General features: G+C 40.1%; 2 protein-coding genes across 2 annotated transcripts; one reads left to right on the forward strand and one right to left on the reverse strand.

Moving 5' to 3' along the window:
• Positions 1 to 21: 21 nt before the first annotated feature.
• LOC149096091 (perlucin-like protein) lies at positions 22 to 1,871 on the reverse strand. Its single transcript, XM_089280967.1, has 3 exons — positions 1,747 to 1,871; positions 889 to 954; positions 22 to 635 (listed from the first exon to the last, which is right to left on the reverse strand). The coding sequence occupies exons 1-3, from the start codon at positions 1,823 to 1,825 to the stop codon at positions 205 to 207; spliced, it is 576 nt and encodes a 191-aa protein (XP_089137093.1). The 5' UTR covers positions 1,826 to 1,871; the 3' UTR covers positions 22 to 204.
• Positions 1,872 to 3,883: 2,012 nt separating this feature from the next.
• Positions 3,884 to 20,416, forward strand: LOC110054789 (uncharacterized). The gene is made up of 15 exons (XM_089280966.1): positions 3,884 to 4,436; positions 4,558 to 4,587; positions 6,083 to 6,137; positions 7,140 to 7,269; positions 7,610 to 7,729; positions 10,222 to 10,283; positions 10,738 to 10,880; positions 11,677 to 11,755; positions 12,757 to 12,852; positions 13,330 to 13,357; positions 14,710 to 15,162; positions 15,819 to 15,990; positions 16,256 to 16,359; positions 17,128 to 17,220; positions 19,857 to 20,416. Exons 1-15 carry the CDS (start codon positions 4,394 to 4,396, stop codon positions 20,040 to 20,042), a joined length of 1,794 nt encoding a protein of 597 aa, XP_089137092.1. The 5' UTR covers positions 3,884 to 4,393; the 3' UTR covers positions 20,043 to 20,416.
• The last annotated feature ends 225 nt before the right edge of the window (positions 20,417 to 20,641 follow it).

A 20,641-nucleotide genomic window follows, 5' to 3' on the forward strand; every position in this document is an offset into this window, starting at 1 on the left:
ATTGACAAACAATAAAGCATCTATAGTAACATTTTTATTGTCAAGCCGCTATTTTCTCTACATCCCGTTGTTTAGAATTATTTTTACTTCATTGCATATTGAAATGTCCCTTAGCAAGAGTCCAGGTTTTTTCTACTTATTAAACGAGTACAATGCCCAGTACCCCATGTCTGCTTGCGGCTTTTGACTCAGTTGGCTTGTCAACTAGGGCAGCCTCTCGCAGACAATGCCATTTGGAAGGCTTGAGTCCACCCCACATGTCAAGTCATTCCAATAACCAGCTGCTATGATGGGAAGGAGAGATAAGTGCCCATCCATCCACATTTGCCCGCATGGTTCTCTCGCATTTTCATTGGGTTCATGTGGAGCCCACCTCGTGTAGACTGGAACCGAGTGATCGTACCAGTAGAATTTGTTTGAAAACCATTTCAGCCCGATCCAAACCTGTTTTAGTGATGGAGCTTTCTTCGTGACCAGATTCAGGACAAACTCGTTCTCTTCAGCGCTGTTTATCTTCACCAGTCCTGCGCCCAGAGATTTGCAGTACGCTTGAGCCTGGTCCCAAGTCTTGATGGAACTGCTCACCAGGTAACAGTAATTGTTAAATCGCGTCCAGCCGTGAGGACAAGGTTCACCTGGAGTTGAAAGTTAAAAAAGCAGATTTTGAAGAATAGTTAACATCAAAATGATGAAATAATTAAGTTCTGTGGTAAGTCGAAACAGCGCGATTTTTAATTGTTCCTAAACCAGTCGTTTAAAATTCATACATTACTTTTGAAGAAGGGTATAGTTAAGGAGGGAGAAATACTTTAGCGTGAACGAGGGATATAGGTGTTAAGTTCAATCGCGGTACTTGTCGAAAAGAAAAAAAATACTGGTTTTGCATACCAAGAATTTCCTTGATGTTTTCCAGAATTCCAGGATCCTGTTGTGGCACACTGGGCAATCTGGCACCTGAAAAAACCCCAGAAATTATGAGATTTAGTCAGAAATCGCGGTCTCAAACGGAGATAAAATAGCGAACTCAATGTGTAAATTCAAATAGCCGAAGTCACTTGCTACTGATGCGTAGACTCAACAATCGTCTAGGCTACGTCAATTTTAACATTATCAAAACTCCAGCATAACGAACAAAATTTTGAAGGACATTAAACTGCGAATTCAATTCGGCTGTAATTTTCAAAAGGTTTCTTTTCTTATAAGGATTTAAAGACTTTGGCCGAGAAGAAGTTTATCGTTTCTGACTGCATCTATTTTACAGGCAGTTGAAATGCACGATTTTCTCTGAAGCCACAAGAAGCCTGTTTCAAAACGTTTCATATATATAAAGGGTGACTGAATTGCCGGTTCGCTTTACTCTTTCTAGAGTTGTTCAATGAAAGGTTATTTTTGTGATAGGCCTCAGTAAAACATATAAGCTATATGTAGTCCCTCATTTAAGGCTACAAATTTATATCGTGAAAGTTGGTTCCTATGGCTAAAATTGCGGTGGATCATTATTTGTAGGGTTTAAAATCCGAGACTCGCCGAGACGCCGAGATCCTTGTTTGAAATTCCGGCTAACTATGACAGTTAGCTAAACGATTTTTGGCTCGGGAACGAATGAAATTGCGCCACAGAAAATGAGGCTTCCGTGACTCATAACAAGGGACTACGAGATTTCGAGATCGGATCAAAAGTTTCCGAGGCCCATGATTTTCTATAGCTATATATTGTACCATTCGCTACAGTCAGTCGTTACAATACCTGATACAATTCCAATGCCAAATAGAGCGGTTACGATATAGATTGACAAAGATGTGAATCTCTTCATCTCGTTTTTCATCTGGCCCAGTTACAGAATACTCGGCTCTGATACGATTTCCCTCAAGATTCCACGTACAGTGAGTCGGACACAACTGATGACACACTCTTGTGCCATGCATCCATGGAACACGAAGAAACAAGAACCTAGACTAAAGGACAAACATAAATTATTATGATGCCAGTATGAGTTAGCTAGACTACCTGGACTCTAAAAATTTTACCTTTTTCCGGTTACCAGATCGCTAATACGAATGACCCGTTACGTTTTTTCAGTGAAGTCAGGAAAAGAGAGGTACCCAGCCATTTTGGGTTAGAAAACAACCATTTTGTATCACTCGAAAGTAAACGGTCTGCTTCAGCTAATTTTTTATTCATTGCCTGGCGGTTAGTCAATTTTGCATGATTATGCAAAAACGGTAACTGCAGAAATCATGTGTCTGATGTGTCAAATTAGCGATTTAGGTCGATTTAGTTTGTTTTATTTTTTAATTTACAATTAAGTCAGAATTTTTTTTTTAATGTTTTCTGCAAACTGCCATAGCGGAAATTTAAACTCAGAACACTTTGAAGCACTCGCCCTCGTCTTTTTAATACTACTTCTTGTCAGCTAATACAACAGACTAAACTTACTTAACATAAGAATAGATAAAAATTGATAAAAAAGGAAAGGAATTAAATGGTTGTCACTGGCTAAAAATATGGTTATCGGACGTTTCGGCCACTACTGTTGCCTTCTTCAGCAAAAGATGGAAAATGCAAATGTTAAACGGCGTCCTGCTAGAATATGTAATAGATGTGTGATAAAACTAAATGAGCAATAGTCTCTAGAGTATTCTTAATGAGTGTAAAAATTCTTAATGCCATTGTACACGTTCGGTAGCGCTATATGTTCGTTTATAGCGTTCCTGTCTCGCACGGAATGCCAAGCTTCAAGAATTAGTCTTTGTTTCCATACTGATGATCTGTCGACAATTTCAACGTTCTCATATGGTGTTTGGCCAATAAAGAGTTTTTGTCCAATGTTGCTATAGCCTTTGCGTGTTCTTTCATACGTGTTTTTAACGCGCGTGATGGCTGACCAACATAAACACAGTCACAATCTTTACATTTGATCTTGTAAACAATGCCTCTGGAAGCCTCTTTCTCGATCTTGTCTTTAGGTTTTTTGAGTATGTTCGAGATGGTACGAATAGGTTTATGGGCGACCTTGATATTGAAACCTCGAAGAACGTTTGCGACTCTTTCGGAAAAACCTTTGGCGTAGGGGAGGATGACAAAACCACGATGGTCGGTATCATTCGTTTTTTGTTGTCTACTCAGTTGGCGGCCATTGTGAATGAAATTTGCAGGGTAGTTATTAGTGGCAAGGGCTTTCGTTACTCGTTTAGTTTCCCGTGAAAACGAATGATACCGACCATCGTGGTTTTGTCATCCGCCCCTACGCCAAAGGTTTTTCCGAAAGAGTCGCAAACGTTCTTCGAGGTTTCAATATCAAGGTCGCCCATAAACCTATTCGTACCATCTCGAACATACTCAAAAAACCTAAAGACAAGATCGAGAAAGAGGCTTCCAGAGGCATTGTTTACAAGATCAAATGTAAAGATTGTGACTGTGTTTATGTTGGTCAGCCATCACGCGCGTTAAAAACACGTATGAAAGAACACGCAAAGGCTATAGCAACATTGGACAAAAACTCTTTATTGGCCAAACACCATATGAGAACGTTGAAATTGTCGACAGATCATCAGTATGGAAACAAAGACTAATTCTTGAAGCTTGGCATTCCGTGCGAGACAGGAACGCTATAAACGAACATATATCGCTACCGAACGTGTACAATGGCATTAAGAATTTTTACACTCATTAAGAATACTCTAGAGACTATTGCTCATTTAGTTTTATCACACATCTATTACATATTCTAGCAGGACACCGTTTAACATTTGCATTTCCCATCTTTTGCTGAAGAAGGCAACAGTAGTGGCCGAAACGTCCGATAACCATATTTTTAGCCAGTGACAACCATTTAATTCCTTTCATTTTTTATCAATTTTTAACATGCCTGGCTACACACCGAACATTTTTAAGAATAGATACTTTCACAGTTTTTTTAACTTTTAATATTTAGTCATATTAGGTCAGGTAGCGAATTCTATATCGCTACTGCTAAAAAGTCCCTAAAAAGCTGAAAGAAGAGGATCTCAAATTAGCCAAATAACCAAGTTTGCGAGTGGTTTGGCTTCGCAAAGTTGGGAAATGTTTCCTTACATTTGCATACTGCATTTGTACATGCCTAAGGACAAGTTTGTGCCGCAAGCGAACAAACTTCTTGTTCGTACGGAAGCATGGCCTGATACTTGTCATTTTACTGATTCTGCTGCCTTGTCCAACCATGTCGATGGATCCACTACAGTGAATACCTATATTTGAAAGAAAGTTCCAGTGTCTAGTGAAGGAAGCAAATAATGTTTTTTATCCTTCAACAATGTTGTTGGCGCGGCTTTACGAAAGACGGAGAAACAACTTACACAACGTCGATAGTGCAAATGTGATATGCCGCTGACGTCATTGCCTTGTCGTTTCAAGTATGGCGGCAAACAGTGGATGGTTGGAGTTAGAAAGCGATCCAGGTTTTTATCTCTTTTCTTTATGTTAACGAGGTTATTTCTGCATCTGAAGACTTCGTCTTTAGTAGCAGTTGTATGATGTAAAGTATTTTAACTTCGATCAATGACTTTTTTGCGTTTTCAGGGCTGTTCAGTTTGTTGATCGAAGAATTCGGTAAGTAACAATTCAAAAAGCTTTAAAGATTAGCTTTATAGCTGTCGACCTCGAGGATCTTTTAGCGTGTCGCTTAGCCAGAAAAACCGTCGAAACCACGGCTTCGAAGGCTACCTTAAAATTACCAGAATTTTAGCTTGCGTACACCTACGAAAATGACTTGCGAACATTTAGCTGAGCTTGTTGTATTATATTAAACTGTTGGGACAAATTTGAAGTCTGACTTCCAAGCATTGGCTAGTGTCTTTGGGAGAAGAAATAGCTTAACCGCCGTCATATATTGGCCCCCGCATGGAACCCAGACTAGGACAAAACATGCAACCTCGATTTTTTTTTTAATTTGATTTTCTCACTTTAAGATTTTATACATGTAGCTTGCAACTCGATTCAGGTAGGAGATACTGAGCTCCGGAAAATTCCATTTAAATAATTCAAAATTGCTTCTTATTTGTAAGCTTTAAAGCCTGAAGGTAGTATTGTTTATGTCGGAAAAAAAAAAAAGATCTAATTAAACCTTAGTTTAATAGCAATGCATGTAACTTTCAGTTCCTTCCTTCTCCATAACAGTAGGGACCTTATGCATATACAATGGCGATGGCGAGGCCAACGCCTAGTAAAAAATGTGTTTCTATTTTACTTTGGAATTTTGCATTTATTGGAAACTGTCTAGTGTGTTCGTTGGTATAAAACTTGCCCCTGCTGAATATGCTCGACGGCAAAGAAATGTACCAAGAATTACAATGCATGTGCACAGCCATTGTTTTGCTCATTAAACCTCTTGTATGGTGACGTTTCCTTTGCCGTGGCCGTCGTTGTTTGTGTAAGGTCCCTACTAACAGAAGGTGAACTTAAACCACATAATAACGAAATGGCTTTATGGGTATGAGTCAATTTTGGGATACTGGTGTCTGTATTAAGGTCAACCCTTTCAGTTATAATATTGTGAGCCAATCACTGTTGAGTTGACTGATATTTAGGCTAACCTGAGCACTAGCGCACGTAAGGCTGACCAGAGTGCCATTTTGTCATTTCACCATTTTGTGTTTTGAACATGTGCACCCACAGCAGGGCACGAAAAAAAATCCAGTTGCCCAGAGGTCAAAATGAGTTTACTGGTACTAAACTAGGTGAAGGATACTGGACAGTGATACAAATGAGTCACAACATCCAATACAGCAATCGGGGGACGAACGTGAGCAAATTATGCTTGGATTTTTTGGATCCATGCTTTTACCTCATTGTTTTGCTCATCTTGCAGTCTTGAAATTGTTTTTGATTAGACATCATCACTAACAAGATTACTGAGGCTACTTTCACTTGCCCACTGGACTACCAAACTTCCATTTTCACTTGCCTAAAAGCAAAATTGACTTGTCCTGGGAAATTGGACCTTGGTTTTTTCGTGCCCTGCTGCAGTAATGTGTTGTTATCTCTGGATATTTTTTGAACTACAATTGTACTGTTTATATACATCTGGAGCTGTTATTTACTACAGGTGTGAAGGGTGCCCAAGTGGAAGAAATCTACGATTTATCAAAGCCATTCAAAGGGTGTGTACGGTGCCGAGAATCAAAACATAAGATGCTGCACATAAACAGCTTCTACATGCAGCACACAGATAAGCAAACTACACATGCATGTTATTGACATGGATTTCTTAAACTCGTCAATAATTCATCAAGTTTAAACAAAGGAAATCATGACCATGATGTCCAGTGATTGGATATCTGATCTCAATTAGCATAGATTTCTACAATTTTTTTCTTCATTTTCTCCTTAGTTGTACATGCAGTTTCGATTGAGAATATACATAAATAACTTAAAATGGTGTTTGACCACATTTCCAAACACCTCAAAGTTTGTCATAAATATTCTGATGCATGTCATATTTTCAACTCTCTTCTTGGTATTTGATATATTACATGATTGAGTATTTTATGGAACTACACAGTTAAATCCCAAAAAATGCAGACTACCGAGTATTAAATAAATTTTATTCTACTTGTAATATCTTGTATTAACAAAAAATAATAAATAATAATAAATAATTAAAATTATTTCTTAGTTAACAATATAAAATATAATAATACTTTTAAAAGGACAGTGGATCTTATGGCTTTATAAAAACCAATGAATATGCATGTAGCTATGTTCAGGAAGTAGTCCAAAAAGGCAAAAACAGTAATAAAAACAATTTGCAGTGAGAAATTTTGGAGGCGGTGTGGCTGAGTGGTTTAGGGCGCTGGTGTTGTAATCTGGGGGTCCCGGGTTCAAGGCCTCCCCCCTGCCACTAACGGGATTTGTTTCTCGGTAGTCCTGAGTTCAAATCCTCATTCACACTTTCTAAATAGTCAACTGGTCTGCCTCCTGCCTGTTGAGATTTTTAACTAAGTTAAATTTATTTGAAGTATTTGTTTCCTTTGTTTCAGTGGCATGCATGTTAACTAGCTAAGCTTACTGCTTGTATAGCTAAGTGCATGACCATTATAAGTAAGAGTTACATTTACATTTTTGTACATGTACTAACTGCAAATTGACTCCTTTCGTTGCAGACCTATTTATGGGTTCATTTTCCTTTTTAAATGGATTGAAGAAAGGAGATCACGACGCAAAATACAACCTTTAGAGGAAATGTTTGTGGAGGATGAGGAAGTTATTCGTGACATATTCTTTGCCCAGCAGGTATTGTGTAGTTCCAGAAAATATCCATACCTCCCCCACAGAAGGGATTTTTTCTAACACCTCCCCACCTCTGGAAATTCTGGTTAAGCTTCATACATTTCTTTAAATTTTTTGGTCATATAGAACCCCCCACCCCCCCCCCCCCCCGGGAAACCCTATGATAGATTTAGCATCGCATCCAAGTGGAGGAGAATTACTCTGACTCCAAGTAACTGCTAGCTACAAAAATTAGGATAATCTGATTCTCTGACCTGTGAACTACTTGACCCGTCACAAACTTGTATCCACTTTAGGAAATATAATTGTGTGACGTCTGTTCTGTCTTTCATTAATAAACTAGGTGATTCCAAACTCATGTGCCACTCACTCTTTGCTGAGTGTTCTTCTTAACTGCACTCATATCCACTTGGGTGAAAGACTTAGTAGACTGAAAGAGTTTTCTAGCAAGTTTGACCCAGAGGTAGGTACATTGTACATTTCGTACAACTGTGGCTACTCCTCCATCACTGTGCGTGTAACTACAATAATATTGTATAGAACCACTCCCACACATGTACATTTAAATGCATTGATTGAATAATCAAATTAGGATCCCTAGGCTCCCTCCTTTGCTCCCCCCTTGCTCGCTGGCTTGTTCGATCTTTGCCGCACCTGGAAAAGGAAAGGAAACATCTGCTACGCAGGCTAGTCATCACCTTTTGACTTAAATCTTATGAGATGTGTAAAACAACCACAAAGATGCCTCTAATCTTGGCAGTGAACATAAAATCTTCCCTGTCCATTTTTCAAAAGACGCCATAATTTTTTGGTATTTCTCTCTATCAAAGAAGAAAACAGTTGAGAATGAAAATTTTGGGAGAACTCGAAAGCTGTGGAAAGCTGTGGAACCACTTGCCTGCAGCTCGTGTTCCCACAGCATTTCCCGTTCTCCCAAACTTTCACTTGTGTTTCTATTAAACAATTAGATTATGAGCTCAAGATTTTTAAACGTCATAGTTGACAAGGGCACAGCCCTAGTCAACTATCACGCATAGAAATCGAGAGCAAATAATCTAATTGGAGGCTTTCGTGCAAAAAGGGCACATGAAGCATTTTGGGTCGATTTTTATTTTTTGCAGGATGGAGCTAATTTTTGGCAGACTGACTTGTTTTGACATGAAAAACATCGTTACATAATTGTTTTTGTTGATTTACACTTCGTTTTCAAGAAATAATGTGTGCAAAAAAGCTCAGTTTTCCAAGCGGCATCTTTTGGAACGAATCCTTCGAAGGTGGATTTTGATGCAGTGCAAACTTAAACAGTTATGTTTAGCAGCTTCGACAGCACGATTTTTTTTTTTAATAGATGTTTTGATTTTTGAAAGAAGTAGAGAAATAGACTGGAAGAAAAAATCAACCAACCTCGTATTGAACTGGTGTCACGACAAAACAAACTCGGATGCGGCCCGTTCAGTGCCTTATCCGCTTGTGCTAATGAAGCAACAGTAAGAGAATTGCGTAATTATATAAATAATGAAACTAGCGGCAAATACCATGTTTTGGTGACTTCATCGTTTAGCAAAACAAAGGTTTCTTTTGTTTTTCGCTCAACAAAAGATCTCCAAAAGATACCCTTGCAAAACTGAGTTTTTTGCATACGTTATTTCTCAAAAACGAAGCACAAATCAACAAAAACAATTATGCAACGACGCTTTTCATGTCAAAACAAGTCAGTCTGCCAAAAATTAGCTTGATCCTGCAAAAAATAAAAAACGACCCAAAATGCTACATACGCCCTACATACGCACAAAAGCCTTCAATTGTTTTAGTATAACTCTACTAGTCATTCAGAAATTTAATCTAAATCCTCTTCAAAAACACTTCAAAAACACAAACAAAAAGGCCCCTAACGCACACTGCTATGCTACTCACTATCTACAGTTACAGAATAGTAGCGTAACCAATCAGAGAATGGCACTTGTGATAGAACACTTGCCTTGTAGATTTACACTGAAACTCGATAGAAACACAGTACATGTTTTCTATTTCTTATAAAAATACTCTCCCTTGCATGCATGTGTCTGCAACAGATGTACATGTAGTATATTCATATTATTATTACATGTATATAGACACAAATGTTTTACTGAAAAATACACTTTGCATAACATTCATGTATGAAACCACATCTGGTATTCAGGTGGTGTATTTTCCATATCCTCACTAGTGAAGTCTAATATCGATGATTTCACTGATATCAAGTTTGACTCTTAAATTGTACTTAAACTTGTTGGTGTGTGATGGAAACATTTTTGGATCTTCCTCAAAAGTCTTTGGCAATCTATGGTTATCTTTGGAGATCTTCGGTAACCTTCAGAAATTTTTGGAATATGTGCGGAAACATTCGTGTTTGGAAACGTTCAGGCAAGTATTGGAGAATCTTTAGAAATCTTCGGAAAGTGGTCAGAAATCTTCGGAAAATCATCAAAGCTTCATTATCAGTATGTCTAGATATTATAATAAACAAAAATAATAATACGTGGCTGCTTGTAAATATTGAATATCTCTTCTTGTGTTCAACTTTATATCGCACTCGTTCGCTGCACTCACTCGTGGGATATCGAGTTGAACACTTGAAGAGATACATGTATTCCATATCTACGTGTGCCCACGTATTATCCTCTATGTATGTTAGTCAAGTGTGGGTGCAATGGTATCCTGTATCAGGCCATGGAAAACATCTTACATGTACACTCAAAGCGGTTTGTCTTTGCTGTTTCTGTTTTGTTCATGCATACTTGTAGTTAAGACTGCTTTCTTGGGTTACGTTTCTGGTTCAATACGCAACCTTCCCCCTTAAATCCAGTAACAGTGAATTTATTAAGAACTTCAGTGTGTGTTTCTTCCCAATACATGTACATGTAATTAACAGGATTTTGTTTTTGTTTCTGTTTGTTTTTTTTCTTTTTTTAGAACAAGGGATATGTTATTGGTAATCTACCAGAATTGGCCATGGCACATAATAAGTTTGCCAGGTAGGTTGACAGAGTCACATAACTAAAATTATTGCAACAGGTGTGCTCAGTCTAAATATGTTTCACAAACTGTGTGTATCCATTTTGCTCCTCTGTCTACCAGTCTGTGGGTTGTCGCAGGGGTCTGTGGGTTATAAAGAGTTGAGGGGTGCGGGGGGGGGGGGGGGGGAGGGAGGTGCATTTGGGTAGTTACTCTTACAGTAAGTGTCTTTTGAGAACATTCAAAGCAAAAGGTAGCATTTAGAATCATGATAAACCTTATGTTCCATTCACACCTCCCCATCTCTCGAAATCAAGTGTACCTCCCTGTGTGGTCTAACTTAGGGCATGTCCACACTTCTCCTCCATATGTACAGGATACTTTTCTTAGTTCTAGACTAAGGACTACTTAAACCACATGTACCAGTCACTTTCTTTTATTTTGTGCATTTTTTTTTTTTTTTTTTCAATTCAGGCCAGAACCTAAACTTCTGCCAGAGAAAACTAATGCCGTGTCCACTGGTCGTGCAATGGAAGCATTTCATTTTGTCAGTTATGTACCCATTAATGGCCGACTTTTTGAGCTGGATGGACTCAAACCATATCCAATTGATCATGGTACAGCACTTTTAGTATGACATGCCACATTTTTCCCCTTTTAATTTGACATAGGTACAATATTTTTTGACAGATTTTGGGCTATCCCTTGCAGACATTCTACATAGGATCCTGTTTAGATTGATTGTAAAGAATCCTGTTGGGATCCTAAGTTAGAGATTCCCCCCCCCCTCCCCCCCCCCCCCCCCCCCGTAAGGTCTGGTTAATAGCATCATATCTGTGAACTTGTAGGATCTTAAATAGGATCCTATGCAGGATGTTGGCCATTCCTTTATAATTATAAAGGATTTTTTATATGATGCTGTATATAGGATGCTGTACATTCTTGTAGTATCCTAAGCTTGCAAGGTCCAGTTCTGTACTGGAACCTATCTTACATTACATTTACATTTAATGTAAAGTCTGCATTCTGAAGCCTTGTTGCCCAACAGGCTGGGGCTTATCTTCAGTCTCCTTAGCATGAAGGAGTACAGTAACATTGTTCCTCTGCCCTGGATGGGATTCTAGTCTATCACAAGGTTTATACCCTTAGAATAAAATACCCATTTGAACAACTGTGTGGAGAGAGGCACTGTGAGGGTTGAGTGTCTTGCTTAACAACATGATGGCCCAGCCAGGGTGAACCTGGAGCACCTCATCCAGAGTCCAGTGCAGTAACCATTAGGTCGCTCTGTCTCCCACAGTTGGAGAAAAATGACTTCAACCTGGGATTTTGTTGTCTGTTTACCTGTTGTAAATCCTATGGTAATGGGACTATGAGTATCGACCTTTGTTTTAACAAAAACATTTCTGATAGGTCCATGGGGGGAGAATGAAGAATGGACAGAAAAATTCCGCAGAGTAATTACTGAAAGACTAGGAATAGCTACTGGAGGGTGAGTGGATTAATGTATCTTGTACTGCCCAGTAACGTGCTAATGTTACAACAACTTATTATCCAATTTCCACTCTATTATCTGTCAAGTTGTCGCTTACAGGAGGTTAAAAACAAGAGAAAGTTTCACACTTTTAGCTCTAAAAGTGGTCGTGTCGCCCACAAGAGGCTCCAAATATAGTGATTTGACTTGAAAACTTTTGGTAGTTTGGAAAACTGGTCGTTGTGGAGAGATGGTCACTTACGAGAGGCGGTCGCAACCGGAGGTTCGACTGTGTTTTCAAAATGTGACCAACGAGTTGAACTTAGAACTATCAAATACTAGTCTTCCTACATTTAGAGACAGGATGTAGAGTTTGAATCTGGAAGCTCTGGATTACAACACTAGTGCACTTGCATCCTCCGTAGTGTAACTCGTTTAAAGTACATGTAATTATGTACAGTATTTAGGTGTTTATTTAATTTTATGAGTTATTTAATACAGTCGAACCTCTACTAATGGCCACCACTCTACAATGGTCATTTATTTCTGTCCCGACGGACAGTCCATACATTCACTGTTATTTTAACCTCTCAACAACAGCCACCTCTCCACAAGGGCAACGGCCACTAACACTCGTCCCAACTGCTAAAATAACCTCTCGACAACGGCCAGTTAATCAACGACTGACGAACGGTGTATAGGAAACTACACTTTTTATTGGAAAGGTCACCGTACCACGTGCCATTGGTCTCTTTTTCTATCTAGTTTTTATTTTTATTATTGATATATTTTGATTGTGTTACGTATTTATAGTCTAAAGTAAGCATTTTGTTTTTAAAAGTAAATGTTGTACCCTCGAAAAGAGCAGGTGTCATATTACACTCCTACCTCGCCATAACGGCCACCTCTCGGCCACTTTCCACTGTCCCCAAGGTGTCCGTTGTACAATGGTTCAACTGTAATTCAATTCAACAACATGACCTGTAGTGATTCACTTGCTAAAAATTTCCTTTGCACAGTGAACCATACCATGATATCAGGTATAACCTGATGGCTGTTGTGGCCGATGGAATGACAATTTGTGAGGAAAAGCTAAAACGTTTGAGTGCAGAAAGGTATGTGCCAGATGAATGCACCACATGAATGTACCACATTGTAATCATTCTCAGTTTTGACTATCCATCCTTGAGTCCTATGCAGTTCTCGTTGTGTACCCCCACAAATTTGGCAAAACGAAAGGTCCATGTACGAAGTATCACGCTTAGGATAAAATAAAATTAATTTAGTACCACACATTATTATTATTATTATTTAATGAGTAGGCCCCTTGTGACGATCCGGTCACATGGAACAGAATTAATTGTGCTGGGACGCAAGTTACACAGTGGGATTTCGAAAACAAAGGAACTTGTACCAGTCCAGCCCGACTTTCCTTTGTTTTGAAAGTCCCACTGTGTAACTTGCGTCTCAGCATAATTAATTCCGTACCATGCGACCGGATTGTGCAAAGGGCCTATTGTGTGAATAATTACTAAACAGACAGTTAGTACCAACATATTTTGACATTTTTGTTTTCATTTTTTTTCCTATAGAGAGAACATATTGGAATCATTAAAAAAGGTAATAAGTTTAGAAGACTGTTTGCACCCAGCATTTTTCTCCCAGGGTCCAACTTTGTGTGTTTATCCCTGACTCGTTACAGAATACTACGGATCTACATGTTGAGTTACGATCGTCAAAATGCAGGTAATCTGCATTGGACAGTAGTATCGCAGGGGTTTCATTAAGGGCCGGGCACCGGGCAAATTGACCAGCTATGAGAACAATTTTGCCCGCCCGGTTTAACCATCTGGAGGAAAGTTTTCCTTATGAAGAAGTTCAGTTCAAAACGTTTTGCTTGCCTGTGAAAACCGGTTGCCCTCCTGTTGAAAATGTTGATGAAATTCCTGCAGTCTGCATGCCAACCACGAGTAGTAGTAGCACTCTTAGTACTAGTACTGTATATTTATGCTATGGAACCTTGGGACAAAGGAATGAATGTATTGTTCCGGTGTGCAAAATAACTTTCAAATTGAAGGAAGAAGTGTGAGAATTTTACAATGGCTAGCCTGACATACCGTTACGTATGTTTCGTCCCTGCCAAGGGACTCATCAGAGTCAAATAACAGCGTTCAACTACAAAGAGCATCATTCTTAGGAGAAAAACACCAAACAAGATTAAACAAACCTAATTAGGAAGGATAGGTTCGATTAAGGAAGATTAAACACGAATTATGGAAAACAATTTAACTGTTCAAGATGCGCCGTCCATGAAGTTGACCCATTAGCCTTGAGACAGCAGTTACCTTTATCTTACTCTCCTGCACAAAATAAATTACGTTTGCTGTCAGGGTAACAATGGATTGCCTACAGATTCAACTAGAAGAGACGTAGCTATGCAAGCCCGAGACGCAGTCGAGAGTTTGCAAAAGTCTCGAGAATTCGAGAGTTCTCCCCACCACAACCCCCCAGCCCCCTTCTTCCCCAGGTTTTTAGACGAGGCTATGAAAACACGGAAAAAGTACTCTATTGTTCTTATAAAATATTTCTCAACAGTAAATACACGCGAATCGAAAACGTCACAACGTATTTACATGCTCTCATGTAAACACACTTATCGACCAATTAGCGCGCGTAGTATCTCAGTTCTTTTATAAAATCCAATATTGCACGCTTGTGGCATGAGCAAAGTCAGCTTCGCTACGCGAGAGAAATTTATTTCCATTGGCAAAGTTATGAAACAATTAATTCATGCTGTTAGCGGTGTTATATAGAGTTGGGGATGCACTTGGGAAGTTTGGAGCGCCCTTGAGAAGCTAGACTTGCCCTCGGCTGCGCCTCGAGCAACTCTTACCCCTCTTTGGCGCTCTCCAAACTTCCCGTGAATGCTAAGGAATAAATCAAATACTAATTGAACTTGTTTTATATCACAGTTTGACCCCGCCACAAGTCAAGACTCCACATCAACAACCACCTGTACAACAGAGTCTAGCTCATGTTCAACAACCAACACATCATGCAACAAAACACAGAGCACGCTTACAACGGTCACTGCAGTGACGGTCTCACCCACAGTCGCCTTGACAACGTCAGGGGGAATCACCTCCAATGTTGCCATGGAAACAGATCTGAGCAAAACTCCAAATGACTCCGCTGAGACCTCGAGACTGCACAAAGTAAACAAGGAAATATCTGAGTCGCCTTCAACTGTCGGCGAACAAGGTCAGGAGCAGACTAGCCAAACCGCTGCGAGTAACAACAATTCTGTATCGGATGAAGCTTCAAGGAAGGATGCAGATGAAGATCACGTGTCTGCTCCAGCACCTGAGCCTCCGGTGTCGCCAACAGGAAGTCTGCACTCAGATTCAGGCGCATCTGCAACTGGGGTAATAGAGTCCTGATAGTTGATACTTACGATACCACTTACATAAGTCATGCTCTCCTAGCCATACATACAGGTTACTAGTTATGCAGTCCTTTCGGCTGGTATACCGTGCAATATCCCACGAGTCACTTGAATTTTCTCGGTATATATAAGAACCTTCGTCCTGGGATTTATAGTTAAATGTCGATTTTGCTGGTTGCAGTGAAAGGGTTAGTTTATTGTGCAGTAGCATCATTGATACTTTCATCTCATTGTATCTACAGTGTTGCCAAGCTTGTTTTAAGTATCACGTAGAGCAGTTTTTACCCGAGTATCGTCTTGTCACTATATCAAGATTAAGCCATAGCTTTATGACAACATCGTAAAACCAAAACCAAAGTAACCACTCTAGCCAATCACAAAGGACAGGGACAATCCAGTGAACCAATCAAAGCTCGAGGTAATTACATGTAGCTGACGCAAAGCGCGGGAAAACTTGTGCGAACAAGTGACGACTGGTTTGTTTTAATTCTGATTGGATGACAGTGGCGCCAGTTCTTTAAGCCAATCGTGTAGCGTAGTTGATGCAAAACCAGATACTTTTCGACACTCAAGTGAAAAGCGCTCTAGATGGCTGTCCAGTCAGGTAATTTTGTTATGTTTTATATTTTTACACAGGAGACCACTGAAACAGCGCCTTCAGAGGACCAGGCAGATTATGCAGAGACTTTCTCGTTTTCTGATTCTGAGACAGTGGCCAGCAGTCACGATGGAAGAGCAGGCGCAGAGGACTCATCCAGTGATGTGGAACATGCTGATAGTGGAAAAGGAGTTCACTCAAGACACAAAGGTGAAGTGCCTTTATTATTTGGCTAGCTCCACAAGCGGCGAAGGTTAACCAAATCTTGCGTTATGATTAGTATATAGCAGACCCTTTTTTTCTGTCAATTTTTGACCCGTGGGTTAGTCGACTGGGGAAAATCTCGATCCGTACCTTACCGCACAAACTCGATAGTGAAAAGTCTATAAGATATACAGTGGTGTTGCTGTGTTTTTCATCATAACCTAGGTCTAATCCAGGTGCAGTTATTAAATGAATCATTTTGCCCGTCTAGTCTCTTTTCAGGGAATTTCGCAGCCGGAGAATCAAGAGGTTTGCCATAGTTATGGCTTTTCTATTCCACTGAGCGAATTAGCAAAGATTTCTGCTGAAAGCCAGGTAAGCCATACTCTTGTTAAGTGCTTACTCTTAAGGCGAGGTGACAATCCGGGGGGGGGGGGGGGTGGAGGGGCGACTCTCATGTGAAGAGTTCGGGGATGCTCGTCGGAAAAATTTAATTTAAACCCCAAAAGAGACCAGTCTGGCTGTGGTTCGAACTTTATTTGACCCCTAACAGATACCACTTTAAAACGGGCATGACAGCGTGAGCCTTTTTTTTTTTTTTTGTCTTCTTCATTATCTCTTCGAGAGCAGCCTTAAAAGATACCATGACGGCTGAAAATAGTGGCGTTTCGTCCATCCCTGACCTTTTCACGTGGGAGTTCCCCCTCCGGGCTCTGTATTGAGCAGTCCAGGTGTTAGCCATACCTGGGGACATTGTCAGTGGCGGATCTAGCGGAGGGGCCCGGGGAATCCCGCCCCCCCCCCCCCCCCCCCCCGCCTTATTTTGGGTAAAAAAGAAGAAATGACAGAAGGAAGAAAGGCCGGCAGGGCAAGTAAAAAAAACCCCGCGGTTCTCTCCCCCCCCCCCCCCCCCCCCGCCTTAGCTCAAGGTCTGGATCTGCCACTGATTGTGATGTGTTCTTGGTCAAGACACTTTACTCTCACAGTGCCTCTTTCCGCTCTGGAGTTGTAAATTGGTACTGGCGAATTTTTTGAGTGCATGGTTTCTAGCGAAAATCTAACAAATTCCAGTGGCTTCAGATTTCCTTATGTTAACATTAATTGTTATTACGTTTTTTAATTGTGGGAATTCTGGTGTTGTAGGCCCTAGTGACTCAACTGCATCATGTCGAGCGTCAAATTCAAGCTTGTGAGAATTCCTTGAGAGAGGAGAAGGACAAACGAAGAAAATACCATGTAAGTACACTATTTCCACTTCAGAAAAATGTCTCAATTTGATGTTTTAATCTTAATTCAGTCATTTCGAGTGACCATTATTAAAATGTGAGACATTGGATAATGTAATTCAAGAGTTTTCATTGGTTGGTTTACTGTTAGCCATCATGGTATATGAGCAATTATTCCATGCTCTACAAATACGGTAAGCGCGCGTGTAATTTTCTCGGGTGTTTTAACTTTTTTTAGTTTTCTATATTTTGGGGGCGTTTTCAATAAAACAATTATTCCACTCGCGCTTGTTGGATATGAGATGACTATAGCCAACTCGTTAGCTATTTGGCATCTCATATCCAACGCACGCTCGTAGAATAATTGTTAAGTGTAAGGTCTTCTATTCGTGAAGAGGAAAAACCATTTAAAAAAATTTCCGTGTTCTTTAGCGTTTTGAATGTGAGACATCTTGCTTTTGCTCGGGGGTTGAACTTATCATCCACGAATAAACTTCAACAGGACTGGAAATTAATTAAAAGAAAATTAGCAGATTGAAAAATTCACTCTACAGTAAGTTAAAATGCTGGAATTAACTCAGGGATTCTTTCTGAGTGGTATCCCTAAAATCGGACCTGCTCCAGTCTGACTGCGTTCTGACTTCCGACTCCGTGAAATGTCTCACTTTACTCGTTAGCCTCGGCCGTGTAGGAGGTTTGAATACCCGGTCTTAGTTAGCATAGATTATCATTTTGACGATTTCACTTCTCCGTTTACTCCTTAGTTTTTGTTTTGATTTTGACCTCGAATTCGGTCAAAAATACTCCGCTGCGCGTCGTATTTTCAACTCCCTTCTCGGTGTTTGGATATCCCGATGAAACACTGTCTCTCGTGTTTGATTCACTACTTGATCAAGAAAGAGCTGTAGTACTGATCCGTCAAAGTATAACTGCTGGAGAGTGCTCCACCTTAAGTTACGTTACCTAGATAGGAAATTGTGGTTGTCGTGTTCTAGTGTTGACTGGTCTGTTCACAAACGCTGCATATTGTGTTGAGTTCGTCGAGATCGCAAAGAAAGTATTAACCGCGGGTGATACGCTACACGATGGTGGAAAGGATCACGGACGCACCGAAACACTTACGGCTGGAGACTGAGCCTAGTGACATGCACGAGCTAAAATTTGACTATTGTTTTTCCTTGTCCGTTTCGCGGTCAAGGTAGTCTAGGCTCGATTTCCAGCCATTTTGGGAGTTCGGTTGTTTATCCTCCTCCCAACGATAGTGGTGCAGGGCCAGGAACGCGGGCTCACAAAACGGCTGGAAATCGATCATACTTCACAGTCGCGCTCGCCCTTGCGCTCTCACTTCGCTCGCGCGCTCGAAGAAAAATAACTCGCAGAAAAGAAACGTCTGTGAACAGAATACTTGTTTAAGAGAAGTGTGGACAAAGAACGGCTATATGCGAGCAAACTTCTCCCACCTCGCCAAATTCAATATGGCCAATTGCAATGACAATTGCATTCTTTAGTGTTTGAATACTTTTGGGCATTACGTAATCCTTTTGTTTCACTTGTGATCGTACAGTTTTCGTATATATTAGTCATATATTAGTTTTCGTTCACAAAAATAAGATTATTCTAATCCTCGGCTCGGAGGTAGAGACCGTATTTTTTGGACACTTTGGAATATCGTTAGACATTTAGACTAAAGGATAGTTTCGTAGTCAAGGCATGGACATTTGGACTGTCGTAGATTCGTAGTCAAGGCATCGTTTTTAAGTTTAGTTGGTGCAAACGTGTGGAATAGAATAAATGTTAACCTGGTAAACATTTGATCAGTGTTTCAGCCAGAGCGCGCCATTGCGGGAATCCCGCGTTGCAATCAGAGATGGCCCCCAGAAAAACGAAGAAAGGGCCAATTTGGCCACCGATACAGTCACCAATGTAACTAACATTTTATCCTTGGCGACCAAAATTAGGCAAAAATTCCGGTTTAGTCACCATAATGGCGACTATATTTCTCTGTGTTGACGATCAGTCCGGTTATTTTGTCTCACATTATGTCCTTCTAGACAATCATATTGAAAGATCTCTGCTTCTGAAACATTCAACATAAGTTAAGAAGTCAATCCATCCTTTTGCTCTGCTGTATTGATTATCTCACATCGGAAAACTTCCAAGTTCAGTTTGAAATCGCCCTATAATGCATTGCAAACCCTTGATCATTGACTATGTCATGTATGCCTCAGGACTGTTCTCTTGTAATGCACGGATCATATTAGTATCTGATTCAAAAGAAATTTATTGAGTAGAAACACCTCAAAAAGCACTTACTATTAAATTTTATCCTAGATCCTAATATACTGCTTTATTTTCCTTGGTACCCTGACGCATTTTTCCTTCTGTAGCTTTCAATTTATTGGCCCCTTTCCTAAAAAATTGGCCCCTAAAAAAGGTCTTCAGGGGCCACTTTGGCCCTCGAGAAAAATTTTCTGGCTGAAACACTGTTTGATGCACATGCGGAGGTCATGACGCAGTTCCTTTAAGGTTCAACACTAGATTGTAGTGGCCGTTCTTTATAGAGACAGAATTTTTATGACTGGCTTTACAATTCATTGTATATGTCTTATAAACGCGTTAATAAGTTCTTTTTCTTTTTTCCTACAGGTGGATCACAGTCGTCGGACGCACGACTATGATCCATTTATCAGAACGTTTCTCACCATGTTAGCGGAGCAAGGTCATTTTGCTCAGCTTGTGGAACAACAGACATCACTCAAGCGACGACTAACTCAGACCAAACCACACTTAAAGCAGTTGAAGCGAGTGTATAAACGAAAGAAACCGAGATAAATTTCATCTGGCAATTATCAAGCCGTTTACGGGGGCAGAAGACGATCAGGTCTTCTGGAAGACTTGTACTCTGCTGTAATACAGTGAAAGCCACCAGAGGGTAGTTGACTTCAAGAAACTTGTTGAGAGAAAGAAAGAAATCTAGCAATGCTCCTTAGAGAAGAAGGCAAACGTTGTGTGAGCGTTGATATGACGTGAGTTCCCTATTAACGGCTGTGAAGGAGGCGAAGCCGACATAAGAACAACTTAAAACTTAAAGAATTTCAGAGAGACATGGATGTTCGTGCCATATTATGTGTAGTACTTTCTGTTGATGTTAATATTGTATATATCACTTGTTAAAATAGAAGTTAAAGTTGCGTTACATTGTAAAATTACAGTTGTTACTCGAGCATTGATGGGACCAGCTTTTGTAAACCTATGGCCAAAAGGACTACTGCGAAAGCCGACGGAAAACACTGATCTCTACAAACTATTCATTTGCTAAAGCGGGAATTACAGCCAAGAATGCAGTACCGTTTCGCGCGAGAACATTTGCTGTTTTTACTCCCCCCATACGTGCTAGTCCACCCAAAATATGTAAAAGAACAAAAACAAAA

Source organism: Orbicella faveolata, unplaced genomic scaffold (assembly GCF_042242905.1).
Source record: "Orbicella faveolata isolate gen_17 unplaced genomic scaffold, um_ofav_v1 contig_48, whole genome shotgun sequence".
Taxonomy (NCBI): Eukaryota; Metazoa; Cnidaria; class Anthozoa; order Scleractinia; family Merulinidae; genus Orbicella; species Orbicella faveolata.

What these genes read in the sequence shown, in the direction of transcription:
- LOC149096091 (XM_089280967.1), bottom strand. Translation starts at nt 1,825, where the DNA reads ATGAAAAACGAGATGAAGAGATTCACATCTTTGTCAATCTATATCGTA. An exon ending in TGGCATTGGAATTGTATCAG is followed by an intron (nt 955 to 1,746) that starts GTATTGTAACGA and finishes GGGTTTTTTCAG; the next exon opens with GTGCCAGATTGCCCAGTGTG. An exon ending in AAACATCAAGGAAATTCTTG is followed by an intron (nt 636 to 888) that starts GTATGCAAAACC and finishes TTTCAACTCCAG; the next exon opens with GTGAACCTTGTCCTCACGGC.
- LOC110054789 (XM_089280966.1), top strand. Translation starts at nt 4,394, where the DNA reads ATGGCGGCAAACAGTGGATGGTTGGAGTTAGAAAGCGATCCAG. An exon ending in ACATATTCTTTGCCCAGCAG is followed by an intron (nt 7,270 to 7,609) that starts GTATTGTGTAGT and finishes TTAATAAACTAG; the next exon opens with GTGATTCCAAACTCATGTGC. An exon ending in ACAAACGAAGAAAATACCAT is followed by an intron (nt 17,221 to 19,856) that starts GTAAGTACACTA and finishes TTTTTCCTACAG; the next exon opens with GTGGATCACAGTCGTCGGAC.